This window comes from Empidonax traillii, unplaced genomic scaffold (genome assembly GCF_003031625.1).
Source record: "Empidonax traillii isolate 1590-97213 ecotype Southwest subspecies unplaced genomic scaffold, ASM303162v1 scaffold702:size1046427, whole genome shotgun sequence".
Classification (NCBI taxonomy): domain Eukaryota; kingdom Metazoa; phylum Chordata; class Aves; order Passeriformes; family Tyrannidae; genus Empidonax; species Empidonax traillii.
The window spans coordinates 733,014-751,450 of NW_020955895.1; the positions used below are offsets into that span (position 1 = coordinate 733,014).

General features: G+C 35.2%; 1 protein-coding gene across 6 annotated transcripts in view; it reads left to right on the top strand.

The window, feature by feature from the left end:
• Positions 1–18,437, top strand: part of LRP1B (LDL receptor related protein 1B) — a 671,639-nt gene that overhangs the window by 432,278 nt on the left and 220,924 nt on the right. For all 6 annotated transcript variants that reach the window (XM_027900055.1, XM_027900058.1, XM_027900056.1 and 3 more), the window contains exons 11-16: positions 2,846–3,026; positions 5,700–5,919; positions 7,456–7,645; positions 12,346–12,468; positions 14,066–14,203; positions 17,459–17,584. In XM_027900055.1, coding sequence (XP_027755856.1) covers positions 2,846–3,026; positions 5,700–5,919; positions 7,456–7,645; positions 12,346–12,468; positions 14,066–14,203; positions 17,459–17,584 — 978 coding nt within the window. The remainder of the gene's footprint in view (positions 1–2,845; positions 3,027–5,699; positions 5,920–7,455; positions 7,646–12,345; positions 12,469–14,065; positions 14,204–17,458; positions 17,585–18,437) is intronic.

Here is an 18,437-nt window from a genome sequence, read left to right on the forward strand (position 1 = left end):
GTAATAATGTTGAAACACATTTTGAAAACCTCTCTTTTTTCTTTTTTTTCCTGTAACTTTCTTACATTGTGTCTCACAGGATGTACTGTCATCTCTACACCCACGACTGATTTACTAAATTTAGGTCTTGTTTTTTAAGTGAACAAGATTTAGTGGATACTTTTGCTGGGCGTTAAATATCTGTGATATCTTTTGGACTTTCACAATGATTTCAGGTTAATTTGATATAAAGAAATGGAGGTCCAATTACAATTAAAATCCTGCAGGTGGTAGATTGTACTTTGCAGTAAAGAAAGCAGCAAACAAATCCTAGCAATTGTAAAACACATCCCAGTTTTATAAACATGCATATATACGTATTTCTCCATGATGTTTAATTTGACATAAGCAATATGCCTGGGGTAGGATGATTGCACACTTGGAATTACAGGCATCATTAAAGCCAAAAAGAATCCTGAAGTATTCTAGACCTTGATGACTTTTCAGTACATCTGAACTGATTTTTCAATTATTTTCTATGTTGTTGTCAAGAATTTCTTTCATTTATTGTAAAAAACACGTATATAATTTTCGTATTTTTCTTTGTTCATCTGTGCTGTTTTTTCACTGCCATGTGCCCAGACAGAGGATACTGATAAGGGAAAAAGGCAATTTTAAAAATATGACACGGCTATTACATTATGAATTTGAGTAGCCCTCAGCTTCTTTAGTTTTCTATTTAAAAAAATTGAAAGCATGCTGACTGAAATAGCTCTCTTCATAATGGTTATTTTTATCTCTCTCAATAAGGGTTATGCTTATTATTTTTAAATTTTACTATACAATGCAAGTTATATAGTAATTTTAATATACTTCAACATTATAATGAAATGCATTGTGCTTCTTTTTTTAAAGGGAAATTGTTATAAAAATAAAAAATGAAAAGTTTTGCAATAATAAGGTATTTGAAAACATTACAGCTCTGCTAACTTAAGAGAGGCTATAATATGATGGTATTACAACCACTAAAAAACATTGTTCAACAAAAGCAAAGAAGTAATTTTTCATGTTGCAGTGCTATTGAGATTGAAACAGCACCTTTTATAGATGCTGTTAATGCATCCAAGTGCATCAAAAGCACAATATTTCATTGTGTGAGTAAAACTGTCATATTTTATCTTAGTGTGTTGCTGATGCCATTCCATGGGTTACTTAAGGGCTGTAGTAAGCCAAAGGTTTTCTGCACTATGCTGAGTTAAGCAGACTGTGACTTGTCAAAGAGCTTTGCATTCCAGTGCATCAGAAATAATTTTACTGATTTACTGTAAGGAATGAGAAATAGACTTTATTTGAGACATAGTCAGTAAAGGTGCTTGGGGTCTAAAAAATATTCTGGGTGAAGAGTTTGTCTCAAGGAAAATACATCTGACATCTTGCAAAGGAAAATTTGTAGGTGTGCTGAAGCTGCTAACATTAGAGAGACCTTTCCATTAGTACTTACTGATTGCATTGTGGGGAAGAATTTTGGTGGAGAAAACTGAGGGTGACAACATAATGCTACTGCAGTGAAAATAACTGAAAAAAACTTGAAATGTCCCAAACTCTAGCACTCTAGGACTTTATGTGAAGTTCTTGTCTGGAAAGCTGACAGGTAAATTATATGTCTGGCAGCACAGTTCAGATTGTTAACAGGTGTGTTCAGTTTAACAAATCTTTAGAGGTGCATCTGGTGTAAATGAGGTTTAAGCAGGATTAGTGATTTGGTCATATAAAAATTTCCTAAAAAGTAGTAATATAATGATTTTTTTTTTTTGTTAATGTATGTTGGGAGAAAAATCTCTTATTTGTTCTGGAAATCTTTCAGAAAGATTTTATTGTCGATCAGAAAATGACACCAGAACTGGTGAGAAAGAACCAATCTGATGAAAGCTTGCATCTAGATGCCATTACTGGTGTTGAGATGAACAGAGAAAGCATTTTATGTCCTTTTTTTTTTTTTCTTCTTTTTTTTTTGTTTTAAGTCTTGATTAAAAGGCTGGAGTCTGTGTACAGGTGAGGGAGAGGGGCTGGGACATGTGGTGTCACTGGTGTGGTGCTTGAGCTCTGTCACTCCTCTCAGTGTCACTGTGCCTCTGCTAGCTCCTGGAAAACGGTGGCATCAGCCTGTGGAAGGGGGGTGACCACACCAACAGGAGATGGTTTTGGACACTTCAAGTTGTCATCAGTTATTTTTACGGCAGCAGCTTTGTGCAGCATCCAGAGGGCTGGTGAGGGATCAGCTGCCTGGCAAAGGTACTACCTAAAGCTGGGTTGTTCCTCAGCCTTCACAGCATTGCAAAGAACAGCAGAGAATGACTAAAACTCTCCATATCTTAACCCCCACACACCTGGACTTTGAGATCTTCCTGAAAGAAAAGGCAAAGGATATGATAGAATAGAGCTGGAAAGCTTTCTAGAGACCCTGTGCTGTCAGTTAAGGAATTGGGATCAGAGTCTTGGGTGAGTCTAAGGGAAAACTTGTTGCTTGGGGCATTGTTTTACTGCTTCTCAGATGATTTGAATGATAATGCTATTTAGGGTTAAAATTAGGTAGGATTTTATGAAATAGTGATTTCCCCAGGGTTTGAGGAACACATTGCTATGGTTAACATATGAAGACTTGCAGTTTAATACACAAGTTTTATAACCAGTCTTTTTCGTTGGGTGTCTTCAGCAGAGACTAAATGTGACAGACACATCAGATGTGATTCAGATTCAAAGAAATAATCTAATTTATCTATATGGACTGTCCATTGTTTATACTAATGGATAATGTTAGAACATAAATAATATTAACCTCTTAGTACTGTCTTCTCTCTCTCAACAGATCTTGATAATGTAGAAGGCATAGCAGTGGACTGGATTGGAAATAATCTTTATTGGACAAATGATGGCCACAGGAAAACAATCACTGTGGCCAGACTGGAAAAAGCTGCTCAGAGTAGAAAAACTTTGTTGGAGGGAGACATGTCCCACCCTAGAGGAATTGTTGTTGATCCCGTCAATGGGTATGAAGCAAACTGATTTTTGTTTAATGATTGTTTTTGTAGTATAAATACAGAATGCAATTTGCTTAGGATGAGGTCTGTAGAGTCGTGTCATAACCTGTAACTCTTCAGGAGTCCATAATATCTGTAATTCCTGTCCAGCACTCTTGCCTGAAGCTGTCAGAAGAACGTGTCTGCTCAGTCACCACTAAATGTCTGTCCTATTAAGCTCAATGTGATTCACCTTTTTCTCAAACAAATCGAGTGTGTAAGACCTGTATGAATTTTTAATATTAAGTGAACTTTATGAGGCTCTTTATTTCTCTCCTTGTCTCAGTTTCTGAAGATAATTATGCCCCTATCCTTGTACACATTGTTTTACAAAACTAAATGAGACAGGTACTTTTCATTACTTATTAGCATAATTAATTTTGATAGGCTGCATAATAAAAAGAACATTAAATTAGTGTGGTATAGTTGTGGTTTACTTAAGAATTCAGTTAGATTTATTCAGGGAATCGTCACTAGAGAATGGTAGTTTTTGTGTGGCTGGATTGATTGCTGTTTTCCAGTTACTATAAAATATTTACACTATCAGGTTTTCTGTTTTGAGCATGTCTTTGAGTGGAAGTGACTGTGGAAAAGCTACAATTCATTAAGGTCAGATAGTAAGGGTATAAAATCAGACCATGAACCGTAACCACACCTACAATTACTTAGTTAAATTTTCCAGCTCAGTAGATACGTGGCACATGAAATAGTGTATGAAGATGTATTGTCTGAAAAGAGCTATTATATAAAACACTTTCCTAATAAAATAGCATGTCCTTCATGATTATATTTCTCATGGAAGCTCGTCCTGAGGGATGGCATTTATTATGGCATTTTAATTATGTTTCAACAATTTTAGTCTTGATTTAACCAATGTAGAAGCATTAACTGCATTTTGAGATACAATTAAAGCACATTGATGTAAATGTCTGTTACTGTAAGCATGTTTTAGCTCATGACGTGATAACTACAATAAGTACAGACAAAAAGTTAATGGAGAAAAGCTCAGTAATTGCTGCTGAGCACTCAGGTAAATACTTGTAAAACATATTTTGTCTTCCAATAAAATAAGTACCATATTGACCTGCATCTGCCTGAGCTGCAGGACATATACAGGTTTTATAATTCTGTGATTAAACCTAGTTATTTCAGTCAAATATGCAACAAAGTTTATAAGGCTCGAGAATCAAAAATTGATTGATGTTCTTAGCATATATTTACCAAAACATTAAAGGAACCCAAGGCAACCTTCTAGTGAGTGACTTGAAAGAGATGGAAAAAACACCAACCAACCAAACAAAAACTACATTTGCATATCTGCAAACCTGTGTGATGATGGTGTAATTTATCTTTATTTTTGCCCATTTCTTTTATAAAAAAATCAAATTTTGATTATACAGAAATGTATTTGAATAATTTTTTTACCAGTTGATTTGACATCATATACACAGGTGTGATAGCAGAATAACTTTTCATTTCAGTGTTTCATTTCATTGTAAATTCAGAATTGAAATTCCAGGACTTTATTCTTCAAGTGCAGACCCATTAAGTGCGTTAGAATCAAAGAATTTTTTTCAGAAACATAAGCATGGGGGAATAAAAGGTAAGGCACATCAGTGCCAATTCAATCATTCAATTTTAACAAATAGGGTCCATTTATATTGGTATCATGTCTTTTCTGTGTTTAATACTTAATATCTGAAATCCTGTACTATCCTTTTACAAGTTGTGTATTTTAAATTGTTGAAATCACAGTTTTCACCAGCAAATTCTGTAATAAAATCTAGTAATCAGAATAATTCAATAATGAAGAAAAAACATATTTAAAGTGTATTCTGTAGTGCCAAGTAGAGTATGACTCATAGAATTCCTCTGAGCCAATATTGTAGATTCCTGAATAGAATCTTAACTTTTCCAAAGCAGCATAGGTGCCTATTTCTCAGAGTTTTTTTTAATCTACATTGCTGGACTATAAACCTTAAAACTATGCCAAAATTGCCTACTAGCTATTTTCCAGCTACTTTTTACAGCAAATATTTCTAAACATTATTGTGATGGACAAAGAGCTCATAATAGTTTTCTGAGTAATTTGGCTGCTTTCATGTGGGATGTCAAGAAGTTCACAGAATGTCAAGGTTATCCTGTAGCTCCTAAACCAGAGTGCAATTAATTAATGTGTTGCAACTTTTTTCATTATAAAAAAAGCATAATAAAAAATCAGATTTGCATGATAAAGGTAAACCAGACCAGACAAAAAAAGACCTCACTGCAAAAGCTTGAACTTTATCATAAAGTCAATACAAGTGTTGGTTTAAGGGGGAAAAAAAAAAAAAAAACCACAAAAAAACCCAACATAATTCTGATGGGATTAAATAAGGTCTTAAGGAATTTTTTCACTTTCTTGGCTATTGGCCCCTTTGATATTTGTGTAATTCAACACTATATAAACAAAACTACACAAGTGTCACTTGAGCAACATCCACTGCACAGGGAGAGTAAATATAATTGTAGAAACAGCAACGGAAAGAAACAAACCAAAGTCAAAATGGCTCTGGCTGGGGGATGAACTGTTGCTAAAAGTCTACGATATAATTCACATGCTTAAAATTGTATCTGAATGTTCGTGTTTTTATGATTTCATAGATGGATGTATTGGACAGACTGGGAAGAAGACGAAATAGATGACAGCGTGGGAAGGATCGAGAAGGCCTGGATGGACGGCTACAGCCGGCAGATTTTTGTGACATCAAAGATGTTGTGGCCAAATGGTTTAACTCTGGACCATCGTGCCAGTGTGTTGTACTGGTGTGATGCCTACTATGATCACATTGAAAGGATATTTTTGAATGGAACTGACAGGAAGGTAAAAGGAAAATGCTGCTGTTTTGCCACGGGCATGCTCTTTCTCCGGATTTTATTGTGCTGTGTTAAAAATAATTCTCAAGGTTTTTAAAGTCTACATAACCCTGAGGCGTGTCCAGCATCGTCTCTGCTGAAGCAGGTGATGTTGGCAGTCTCCTGTGAGAGACTGTACTGCAGCTTAAAATTTTCATCTCTAGTAAGTGATGCTAAAATTGATTATTATTTTTTTTAAAAGTCTATTTTTCCCATGTGACAGTGATTTATGTTTTGATTGAGCCATGAAGTGCTCAAATCAAGCTACAAAGAGCTTTTCAGTAGGAAAACAAACAAACAAACAAACAAATAACATTTTTTTGGCTCTGCTAGAGATAGACTTTTATTTAACTTAACTTGATAAGCTGGTTTTGATGTATCTCAATACCCTGCTTGAGCATTTGTGGTAATATGCAGAGTGGCAGTAGTCAACAAGTGGAGGCAAAGAGAGAGAGAGAGAGAGATTGCTTTAGTTTTTACCAATGCCTATTCTAGCTGGATACAAGAGGGGTTCTGGATTGTTCTATAGAACAAGCACAGAACAAGACATCCCAGAAATGGTTAAAGCTTAGACTGGAGTCTGATAAATTAAGAAAGTTTTACCATCTGCTTCATAAAACTGGTGACTGGTGAATAATAAAAAGCACCTGTCTTTACAAGTTTTATTTTTATGTATGTCACAGAATGGTTCTGTTTTCTTTTGAAAAGTGCTTTTCTATAATTCTGGGATATAAATAAACGACATAACTACTTGAATAAAATCTATGTAGCTAAAAATAACTAGAAGATACTTGCTTTTGATGCTGAATCATTAATTGTTGAATTTTGACCAAAGTAGCCTATAATTACCTGGATCAATCACATCTTTTATTCTGTGTCAGTATAATCAAGATTTGGGGGAATGGGAAGGTGTTTAATTCACCAGTAGCTGGTGGATTTTTGACTGATTGATGAATTTTGATCGAAAGCATTTCAGTGAGATGAGGAGTTTTGACCAAAAGAATTCTAAGCCCAAAAAGAAAATTTGAAGGACTAAAGGGAACTATGTTTGTCACCTCAAAGTAGTTGTATTTTTAGTTGGCTTTATCTCCCTGTTCCCTTGGGTTTGTGTCTATAAATAGAGACAAGGTAGGGCATCAGATGAACTGCTTCTTTCTCTCTAGAGGCAAGATAGAAATAGACTTTTGGGAATTAATTCAAGCAAGGCTCCCAGCCAGCAGGAGACTAATCATTCCAAGCCTCAGCTACCAAGTTCACCACATCTACATGTCTTTTAAATCCCTTCAGGGCTGGTGACTTCACCACTTCCCTGGGCAGCCTTAGACAAAGTTTTTTGAAGTTAGATATTGATGCTGGTGAACAGAAGGGCTGTGCACTCTTTACTTGATTTTATTGTGTAATTTATGTTTGAGCACAGTACTCACCTCAGTTTTCCTATTTCCTAGGTTAAGTTGTCTGAAATATTATTAATTAATGATGCTCACCTACCACTAAATACTTGCAGGTAGTCTACAGTGGAAAAGACTTGAATCATCCTTTTGGGCTATCACATCACGGAAATTATATTTACTGGACAGATTATATGAATGGGTCAATTTTCCAATTGGATCTGCTTACAAGGAATGTGACGCTGCTGAGAAGTGAGAAACCACCTTTGTTTGGGCTCCAGATTTATGATCCACGTAAACAGCAAGGTACTTTACACAATTTCTCTGAAGGTCTGTTACAAAAGGATCTTCTTTAAAATATCTTAGTATTTTGAGGTGACTAGGTGAAAAAGGATAGAAAAATGTGGCTTGTGGCATGACAAAGATACTTTATTGCTATGTTTCTTGTATGTCCAAGAGATACTGTGAAAGTATCAAATAAAATGAGTAGCATATGTGCAGTGCCTCATAGGCATAAAATACATGATTGGATTTACCTTTTGTTAGCCAGGATCTATGATCTCATCTGTCTTTTCCTTTTTTAATTTTCTCCCACATCTTATCTATATCACCACTGTAAGTTGCACATAGTAAGAGTAAGTAGATAGTCGAAAGTAGTGGAAAAATCCATAGTTGTTGCTACTTGTATCAGCAGAGAAATGAGATGAAGGCCATAGGTTTGCATGGATGGAGTTTAGAAAATGAAATTAATACTGTACAAGTAAATTTAAGAACATATTTTATAGAAGAAAACTTTGAAATCAATTTACTGCATACAGAGTTCAGATGAGTTGCTGAATATTTGCTGTCTTTAGTTAAAGCATATTTCTAGTTAATGTCTTCTACCAAGCATAAAAACAAAAATCGGTAATCAGTACAAATAAAATACTGTTTAAAAGATCGATATTTTCTTACTGTTTAAAAATTTCTCCTTTTCGATACCATAACATCTAAATTTTGGATACCTAAACCAAACTAGTCCTGTTGTGCTATGTCAAGGTCATTGTAATAGCATTCCCCTTATCACAAATGCTTTTCAGTGACTCTCTCTCTCTTACTTTCAAAGACATGTAGCAGTATAGTTTGTTTAGGGGTGTTGTTGGGTTTGTTGTGGGTTTTTTGAGGTTTTTTTGGTTGGTTTTTTCCCTTTTTTTTTTTTTTTGGCAAAATCTGCCCGCAAATCTACCCTCAAGTCGACCAAATTTCAGAATGCCTCAAACTGTGTATGCTAAGAGAAGATGCACTATTTGTTTTAAATACTTGATATTTCTGCTGCCTTAGCCAGTATTCAGAAACTTCCCTTTCTTTTTAGAAAAAAAAGGACATTTAAAAATTAATGCAGTTGCTATTAGCTTCTAAATAAGCTGCACCAGAGAGAGAAAGTATTACCTCGTAGACATTTTTGCTGAATGAGCTTAAGTCTTAAGGGAGAGAATTTGGCCCATTAATACAACCTTTGTTTGAAATAGCAATTGGAATTTTGTTAGCCAACAGCAGCCTTTAGGATCTTCTTTTTTTCTCATGCTCAGTGAGGCTGATGTTGAATTGTTCCCAAAGGAGTATAAACATTTATTTTAAAGAAAGTCAAGCTTTTGGGTTGGTTTTTTTTTTGTTGTTGTGTGTTTCTTCTGAAAGAGCAAGATCAAGGCTGGATCATGTGGTACAGAGAAAACCATAGTAGTTAATTTTATGCTTTTAGTTATATTTTATAGCTTACATGCCTTAGAAATATTTAGCTCTCATGTTTTGAGGTTACTGTTTTGATTTTGCTGGTGTTGTCACTGTCCACACAAGCAGAAACCACATCAACTGTTTTGGGATAATTGAACTGAGACTGGCATTTTTGTTAGGGGGTCTTTTACAGGGTACTTGACTGTGCCAATCCTGTTTTGCTTAGTACTTTGTACAGTCACATAAAGCTTTTGGTACATCCTGAAGGAGAGGTGTTTTTCCACAGCTCTGTATCTCTTGAGACATGATCCTCTTGTGGAGGAATGTGGTTTTTTTTCTTGCTTTCAGAGATTAGAATTCATCTTGCCTTCTTGGGCTTAGTCTTTGGGTCTCTATAGGAGACCCAGAGGGTCATAGGAGTTAGATTTACAGTCAGCACATGACTCTGCCAAGGCCTGTGGGTATTTCCACTGCAGTGAAAGGGGAGGTTGCTACTTATATGTAAATAATTCTTGTGTAAGTGCATTTACGGCAGTTAAAATAGCCTCTTTTGAAATCAGTTCATATTTTAATTCCTCAGATAGCAAAGAGCTGCTTTAACAGCACTTGAGCTTACTCTTATAGGCAGGTACAAATGCAATAAATACATCAGTATATCTTTTAAATGAGAAGATTAAACAAATGTGTACAGTTGTCACACTTTTTTTTTTTTTTTTTTCTGAGAACGATAACTGAAGTACAATTACATTGGTTTTTTTAGCTCTGGCCTAATTTTTCAGCTAAATAAAATGAAATCAGCCTAATTTTAGTCACATGCAAGTGTCAGGGCAGCAGCTGTTTTAAAAGCTGGCAAAATATGAAAAACGTGCCAATAGCTTTGAAAGTATTTTAAAATTTTGGGACTATTTTAACAACGCCCATATGAAGTAGCTGTTCTGAACAGTAGTTGAGGAAATTTAATTTTCTAAGCACTTGGTAGCTTCAAAAGTTCCACAGCTTGTTCAATAAAGAGCTTGTTCAAACCTTTTTGAACTGCATTTAGGGAGACATTTTAGCCTCGGAGTCTCTTCAGCAAGACTGATTGGACTGAAGATCTCATTGCACCTTCAGGTTGAAGACTTCACTTTATAAACCCTTTTATCCAGGATCTATTTGCTTTAACTCTTGGTACTTCTATTTCCCTTGTCATCATCCTCTCTTTTATCACTTCCTTTGCAAGTAACCTACTGAGCTGTAGTTTGTCATCCCAATTATGAGGTTAAGTAGAAACTTTTTATCTTCAAGAAGGAGCAGTTGACTTTGATCAGGTGTTTTAATTTTGATGGTATTTATTTTAAGCTTTCATTGGGCTTCAGAATCATCGTGACTATTTAATGCATTTTCTGTATTTGTCTGATACAGTCTTTTATTCTTTAGGCTTATTCTTTTTGAGTGAAATGACAATCATATGTACATTCTTTAATTAAATCACTTCAAATTTCTTTGATTTGTGCTCTTTAATTTTGGATTCACTTTCGAAGATTATATTTTGGTTTGTTTCTTTTGGCAGCTTCTGATAACTTCTTAAATCTTTGTGTACTGACATCCTTTGATTTGTACAATGGGTACTATAAAGTGTAGAGAGTTTCAAGGCTACTTTTTCTGAGACTGTGTTTTACCTGAGCTTTTCCAAAATTTAGAGTCCAATACATCTCTTACTCTTTTGGTGTTTTCTTCATTTTATTTGGGCTTTGGTGACCACAGATGTAATGAAGGAGTTGATTTTTGTAGTGATTTGGGCCATGGTCTAAGACATGAAGTCAAGAGCCAGTAATTTAGATAAAGTGCCCAGTCTAATTTGGAACTGCTCTGTCTAAAACTGAGATCCAACCCTCACACCTCATAGAGAATTCACATTTTCCCTGTTTATACAGCTGTGTTCTTGCCATCTCCCTCTCACCCAATGGACACAGTGGTTTTCCACTGTGTTCTCTATCAATCATTTTGCACAGATTTATTTGGAAGTTCAGTGGCGATTTATAGACTCATTTTCATCTAAGAAAGGATGTATGGTGGGTCAGAAAAAAGGATAAGAAAAGGTTAGTAAGTATTACTGTACAATAAGACATATCAGGGTTCATCTTAAAATTTGAAAATTTTCAAATTCTTAAATTATTTGCTGGTTGTCTGATATTTCTTTGATAATTTGAAATGATTTCCCTGAAAAGCAGATATGGCTCTGACAGGACAGTTTAATATTCATGTTCATAACTACATCTATGTGAACCTAATACTGTATTTTCTATGGAAAGTGAAGTGATGATACTTTGAGGAAGTGGAATTGTGTGGAGTCTGTTTTGGCTCAGGAAGCTGCTAAATGTTTTGTGCACCATTAAGAGGAGGAGCAGGGAAAGGAGCACCTGCTTTTTACCAGGACAGGAAGATGAAAAAAAGTTGTTTTATTTTAAAGGTTCAGCAGACATGAAATTTTCTAACTTGCTTGATCACAGTCACTTATCTCCAACAGAGCTTTGATCATGGCAAGTTGGATGTCCACAGCAGTGCACATCTAAGCAATTAGGTCATGACCAAAATGACACAAACAGAAATTGTAACATTTGCTTCAGTGGGCTTTCCATGGTTTTAAGTCTGCTTGCCTAAGCAGTGAGGTGGTGGAAATGCAGCAGCCCTTGGTAGATGATTAAAACACCTGACAGCTGTCAGCATCTTCGTGTGAACAGTGAACAGCTCTTGGGAAGAAACATTAACAGGCAAAAAGAAAGCGAAGAAATAGCAGGTGTGCTCAGAAAAGAGGAGTGGCAATTTTGCCTGTGTTCTATCTGCTGTAGATCTCACTGTACTTTAAATTTGCTTCTTTTCTTTTTTTTTCTGTTTTTTCTTAGTCGGTTTTTGCAGTCACGTTATTTTAACATGCGCACATGCCAATTAACTTCAGAACATTCCTTTATATACTGTTTGATTTCTTGAAACCGCTATGTGTATGTAGCTGTATCAAATATTTTACAGTATTTGTTCCCCTCCTAAAAAGGGTGATAGAATGTTATGGGCTGATGGTACAGGGGTTTTTTTATGTGGTTTTTATTATTATTATTACAGAGTAATACAAGCTGCAACAAAATATGTTTAAGTATTATAACCTGCGGTACAGTAACCAAACTATGAGAATAATATGTCCCTAAAATAAGAGGAAAATAATTGTAAAAAATTCATCCTGTCCTTTTGTTATATTAAAAAAAAAAAATCATCTAGTTCTAGGTGGCTGTTGGTTTTAAAGTTGTTTTTTTTTCTTTTCCCAGGTGACAATGCATGTCGTGTTAATAATGGAGGCTGCAGCACTCTGTGTTTGGCCATTCCTGGAGGCAGAGTTTGTGCCTGTGCTGATAATCAGCTTTTGGAGGAAAACAGTACAACCTGCATGAGTAAGATTCTTAAAGAACATCTGGGTTGATGCTGATGTTAAGGGATTAAGTCAGATCTAAAAAATAAAACAGGGAAGTGTGGCCTCCTAGAGGTTCTATAAGATAAAGAAATATTCCTTGAATAAAGATTCTAGTTGAAGACAGTTTTTTTAAATATAATAAAGATTTTTCAAAGAAGACAGAATATTAAGTGCACAATATGTGAGGATAAAATGCATTGGGAAATATTTCAGCATGTCTGATATGATAAAGCACTTAAATATTTCACTGAACTGGTTTTAAAAATGTCCAAAATTAATCCATATAATTATTATATTAAGTCTATATAAAGTTTTCAGATTATTCTGTGGACTAAGCTTCCTAAACAGAAATCTGGCATTACAATGGTCATACTGAAGGTGTTCATAAAACATGTTAAGCAGATATATTTATATGTAATAGATTCTGACACAGAGTGTACAAACATTGGTGTCTTTATTCACCTCTTTCTTGGATATATTCATTGAAACAACAATAAAAAAGTGTTGTAATAACAGATTGGATTTTTAAAGGAAAAATAATAACTGGTCAGGTACTACAGGTGCTTTTCCTTAATGTTTAGACTGATATTTTAACTTGCTCAAAATTTTCCTTCTCTTTTTTTACTTAAATCTCATTGATCTATTTCTTGAAGTGTAGTGTTTTAAGTCTTACATAAGTATCCAGCAAGAAGCCCAGTAGAGATGAATAAAGCATAAGGATTATTTTATACCATGATGAGCATTATTGAGCTGTGAATGCCCTCGAATTTGACCCAAATTCTTAGCTGGCAAAGCCATCACTGCTGCTAAAGGAAACTACTTTTCTTTTTAGCATAAAATACTGGAAGTTGGACTTCTCACTGGTAAGATGGAATGTAAGCATTAGCAAGAGAGGTTAGAGACTTGGAGATGGGAATGAGTCAGGTTTGTCAGGTTTCCTGCTTTTTCCCCAAGAAACTTCAGTACCTGGCTCTTTCCAAGGACTTTGGTGTTCCTCACAGGGTCATAGACTGATGTGTGGTATTTACACATTAAGCATTCTGAAGCTGATGTTGAGAAATATAACTGCCTGGATTTATCGATAAGCTTGTAGCTTGCTACTTAATTCTACCCCAGCAGAATTTTATCCTTTCTTCTTTGCTGAGCCTGTAGCAGTGCATAATGCAGGTGTTTGAGTTGTTGCTTGGATACAAGAATCAGCTTTTCAGTCATCATTTTCTAGCCCCAAATGTGCACCAGAACTTGGTCAATGTCTGTAAGAATATTTTCTTTCTGCTGTTGATGAGATATTTTAATATTTTAAACTGGTATTTTTACACTATTTTTTAAGCGCCAATTTAAAAAATAGTTGGAATGCCCTTCTGTTCTGAGTTCTTTCCATTTACTAGAAGTATATAACTTCAACCATACACTTGGATATGTGAGCTGCTGCAGGCTTCAAGTGGAATTACCTCAAAAATGCCAAATTTACTTAAAAATGTTGTGAAGTGCAAGAACAAGAATTACATAGAGGTAGTATTTCACTGTGTATGTATCAAGCAGATAAAGTTGATGTGTCTCTTGGATATTTTTCCTAGTTAAAGATGAAGGGCCGCCCCAGCTGTGCAAAGCTGAGCAGTTCCAGTGCAACAATAAACGGTGTATCCAGGATCGCTGGCGCTGTGATGGCGACGATGACTGCCTGGATGGCAGTGATGAGCACTCTGAAATCTGCTGTACGTATGCATTTACATTTTAACCCACAATCCATAATTTATTTAAAAAACTGGACACAAAATAATTTAGGTCTGGAGGGAATCAAAAGAGCTAATCCTTAGGTCACTCCTGTAAATCTGTCTTGTTCTTCTTTTCATGCATAGCGATCCTTTTGAATGACACTTGTGGGCTCGTTTCATAGCATGGAAGAGCAATCATCTTTTAGTTTTGACATCATCATATCTGATTTTTTAAATGTTGCTATTTTTAGCTTTGTTTCCCACTGTAGCAGGTTTTTTTATATGGGTCACAGTATAATACCCAACAGCAGGGAAAAGGAAGTCGGGCTTTTCTCAGTAGTGCCTACTAGCAGGACTAGAGGTAATGGGCACAAACTGGAAAGCATGAATTTTATCTGAGCACAGATCTGAACATCTGAAAGAAAACATTTCTGTGAGTGTGGTCAAACACTGGAAAAGATTGCTCAGAGAGCTTGTGGAGTTTCTGTCTGTGGAGATACTCAACACTTACATGCTCGTGGTCCTGGGAAACCTGCTTGGCTCTGCTTGAGCAGCAGATTGAACTAAATGATCTCAACGCTTCCCTTTCAAGCATGAATATTTCTGTGATTCTGCAAGGCATTGCTTAAAAAATAATAATAAAAAAAACCCACCAAAAACAGACTAAAACAAAGCAAAACAAAAAAAACCCAAATGAAACCAAACCAAACAAACAAAAAAAACCCACCACCAAAAGAATACCCAAACCAACAAACCAACCAGCCAAACAACAAAAACTCAAAAACCTCACTAAGAAAGACCAATAACAAAAACAAAATCCAACCCTCTAAACTTCCAATTTTAAATTAGATGTAGTTTGTCTTTAAAATTAGTTTTACTGGAGCTGTATTTTTTTGCAGCAGAGGAGTTCCACTGTTGAAAAGAAAAGTAATAGAGAACATATCCAATGTGTATCTCTGTCATTCCTGGAAGGTACTTAGGTAGCCTGCTATAAAATTAGTGTTGCAGCAATGACAATTCTTTCCCTTACTCAGTTTATTGTGATGCTTTCTGTATCTATCATTAGATCATTCCTCTAAACCAAATCTCCTTTACTGAAATGAAAATACTCTACTTTTTTCTCAGTCAATTGTAGAAATGAACACTCTTCTACAGTGCAGCATTGCTCTATGTGTCTGAAAAGTCTTATCATAGTCTCTCATTCTTATCTCTTTGAGACCAAACAATCTGTTCTGGTCTTGTTTGGTTTTTTGGTGTTTTGTTGCATGGGGTTTTTTTTTCCCTCCAGTCGACGATGAGTTTTTTTCAAGTTTCATTTATTTTTCTGAAGTGATTCTAGGAGTTGGATGTCCAAAAATGGATGTATGTTATTCTGCTGAGGTTTTTGTGAAGCTGGTTAGACAGAGAGAATGTGTTGTGTGAGTTTACTTGTACATCCTTGGGTAAATCTTGCCTGCTTCACACTGGCCTGATGTTACTGATACGTACTGAGCTTGTGATCCTCTGTAATGCCTAGATCTTTTCACATATGTCTGTTAAATAGCCAGTTTTCATTTTTTTTTCAAAGCATTTATGTATTTTGATAGTTCTGTGTAGAAGTCATTACTGATTCCATCCTAATTATTTTAAAAATATTTTTCCAGATTTGAAATTGTAGAGCTTACTAACGTTTTTAATACTGGGTTTCTTGCTTAAATACTGGGTTTCTTACTTAAATTAGGGAGCTTTATTATTAAATACAGAGAGAAGGAAAATCTTTTGGCAGATTGGACTTGATTCTCTATTAAATCAGTCTAATGAGACCAGTTCATTGATCAAAGCTTGTAATTCTCTGAGGATTTATGCAGATATAAATGAAATCATAATCTAGTCTTAAATCTATATATGATCTATAGTTTATGTAGCCAGTATGATAACATTGATCTCTTTTCAGCAGTTGCTATAGTAACTTTAATAGTTCTTTATAAGTTTGGAATATTTACAATTATGAATGGAATGCACACATATATTCCTAAATATATCTCTGCAAAAGCTTAACTACCACTTAAAACAGGATCTATGTCTAGTAGTAAAGTCAAATTAAAAAAAAAAAATTCTTCAATTTGTAATTGTATTACATTATGTGGATCCTTTGAGTTTTGTTCTCCAGTCACACTGCAGGCTAGATTTCTTCAGGAGTATTAGATTTGGAACACCTTTCTGTTCATGTTATTAATTATTCTCTACTTCTGTACCCTGCACACAAAACACTCGGGAAGGGTCGTGTGCTACTGATATCACCCTCGCTCTGTGTGATCTTCAACAGAAAGAAGGGGTAGAAAGGTCAAAGATAAAAGCTGCTGAAATGTCAAGGATAAGCCTGCAAGACATCCTTTTATTTTAAATACCTTTTGTTTCCAGATGTACGTTAAACTCTAAAAAAGACCGTGGATGGTTGAGTAGGTGAAAAATGGCTTGAGATTATTTTTAACCCAGCATTTGAAACTGTGGGTAGTTTACTGCCCTTGTCTAGATCAAAATTAACAAGATGTGCTAATAATAGATGTTATTAGCATAAAATAAGCACAACATATACACTTGCTACAGACACAACAGGCCTATAGTATTGGCATAATTTCTGTGTGTTCTGTCTTCATCCTTTCCACGATACCTGGTAGAGCCAGCAAAAAAAAATGTTTGAGAGATACCTTGTTTGCTCTTGAATACCAAGGAGGTTTTTTGTTAGTTTTACACTGTGTTGCATATTTCACTTTTTGACACCTACAATTTCCTGGTAAGTAAACAGCAGATCCGTATGTGGCCATTGACAGTAATATGCATCATTTTAGAAGCATTTTACAGCCTGCCCAAATCCCTGCTCGCTGTGGTATCATATTTTGGATATGCACTTAGCAGTTTGCATCTGTTCCCTTTGGTGTTTTCCTTTGTTTATATGCACTTCAGTTAGCAAACCTGCTAAAATGTGACCAAGGACATGTTTCTTTAAGGAGATGGCAACCCTCTAAAATGCCTTTACCTTTTATCACTCAATGGAAGAGGATCTCCATATTGACAGCAGTATGACAGAAGAATCGTTACTATGTATTGTTTAATTTATGATTGGAGTGCTGCAATATTTTTAATTGATTGGTTTGCCAAACAATTTTTATGTTATGTATACAGGATAACCACAGCATTACCAGGAAATACCACTTAATGTGCTCTTTTCAGCTGCTTTTTTCTGATTATTTTCTTATTTTTTTTTCCCCTCCACAGTCAATCATAGTTGTCCTGATGATCAGTTTAAGTGCCAAAATAACCGCTGCATTCCCAAGAGGTGGCTTTGTGATGGAGCCAATGATTGTGGTAATAATGAAGATGAATCAAATAAAACTTGTGCAGGTAAAAATTATACTTGGTTATGCATGCAAGTTGTCAAACATCAGTTCCATCAAGATTTCAGGATTAATATGAGCTGAGCTGAACCAGTCTGCTACTAGTAATCTGATTACTGACGTTTTAAATTAATTCAGATTTTGATGCCACCAAGGTTGGAATAAAAATTGTATTTTACTTAATTCATATGTTCAACTGTGCTTTCCAAAGTGCTTCAGCACTTAATCTACCCATGTGGGTTGACTGTCAATGCAAGGCTTTGGTACAAACTTCAGGTACAAATTCTTTTTGGCAGTTAGAATTTTGTTTGTCAACATACCATGATAAGTGCCGTGTCACCAGTAAATTTTATTTTATGTTGATTTACTTTATGCATAATTAGTTATTCGGTTTCCACTCAGTGCCTCGAAACTGTTTTCATTTGTAAGCTATTAACTCTATAGAGGATTTTTAAGGAAACACTAAGATGAAGATTGTTTACTGATTCCACTACAATAAATATTGGGGTTCCCAATCTGCCTTTTTGCTTTTGTGGAAATGATGTTTAGTGCTTGTTTTTTCAGAGTACAGTAAACAAGCATTAAATATCAGAATACAAAATATCAGGCATCAATAAGCTGATGATTACTTTAAACTCAAATGCAGTGGAAGACAGCATACACTGTGTATTAAAATATTCCCTGAACTCATTTTACTTGATGTAAATTTTCTAATGTTCTGATTGTTTGGCTAAAAGCACTGTAGCACAAATGCAGACCTATAGTGTCCATATCACCTCTACTGTGTCATTGTGGATTGTAATACATCTTGATACCCTTTGATATTCAACTGTTTGCTTTCAGGATGAGAGTCTTATTTG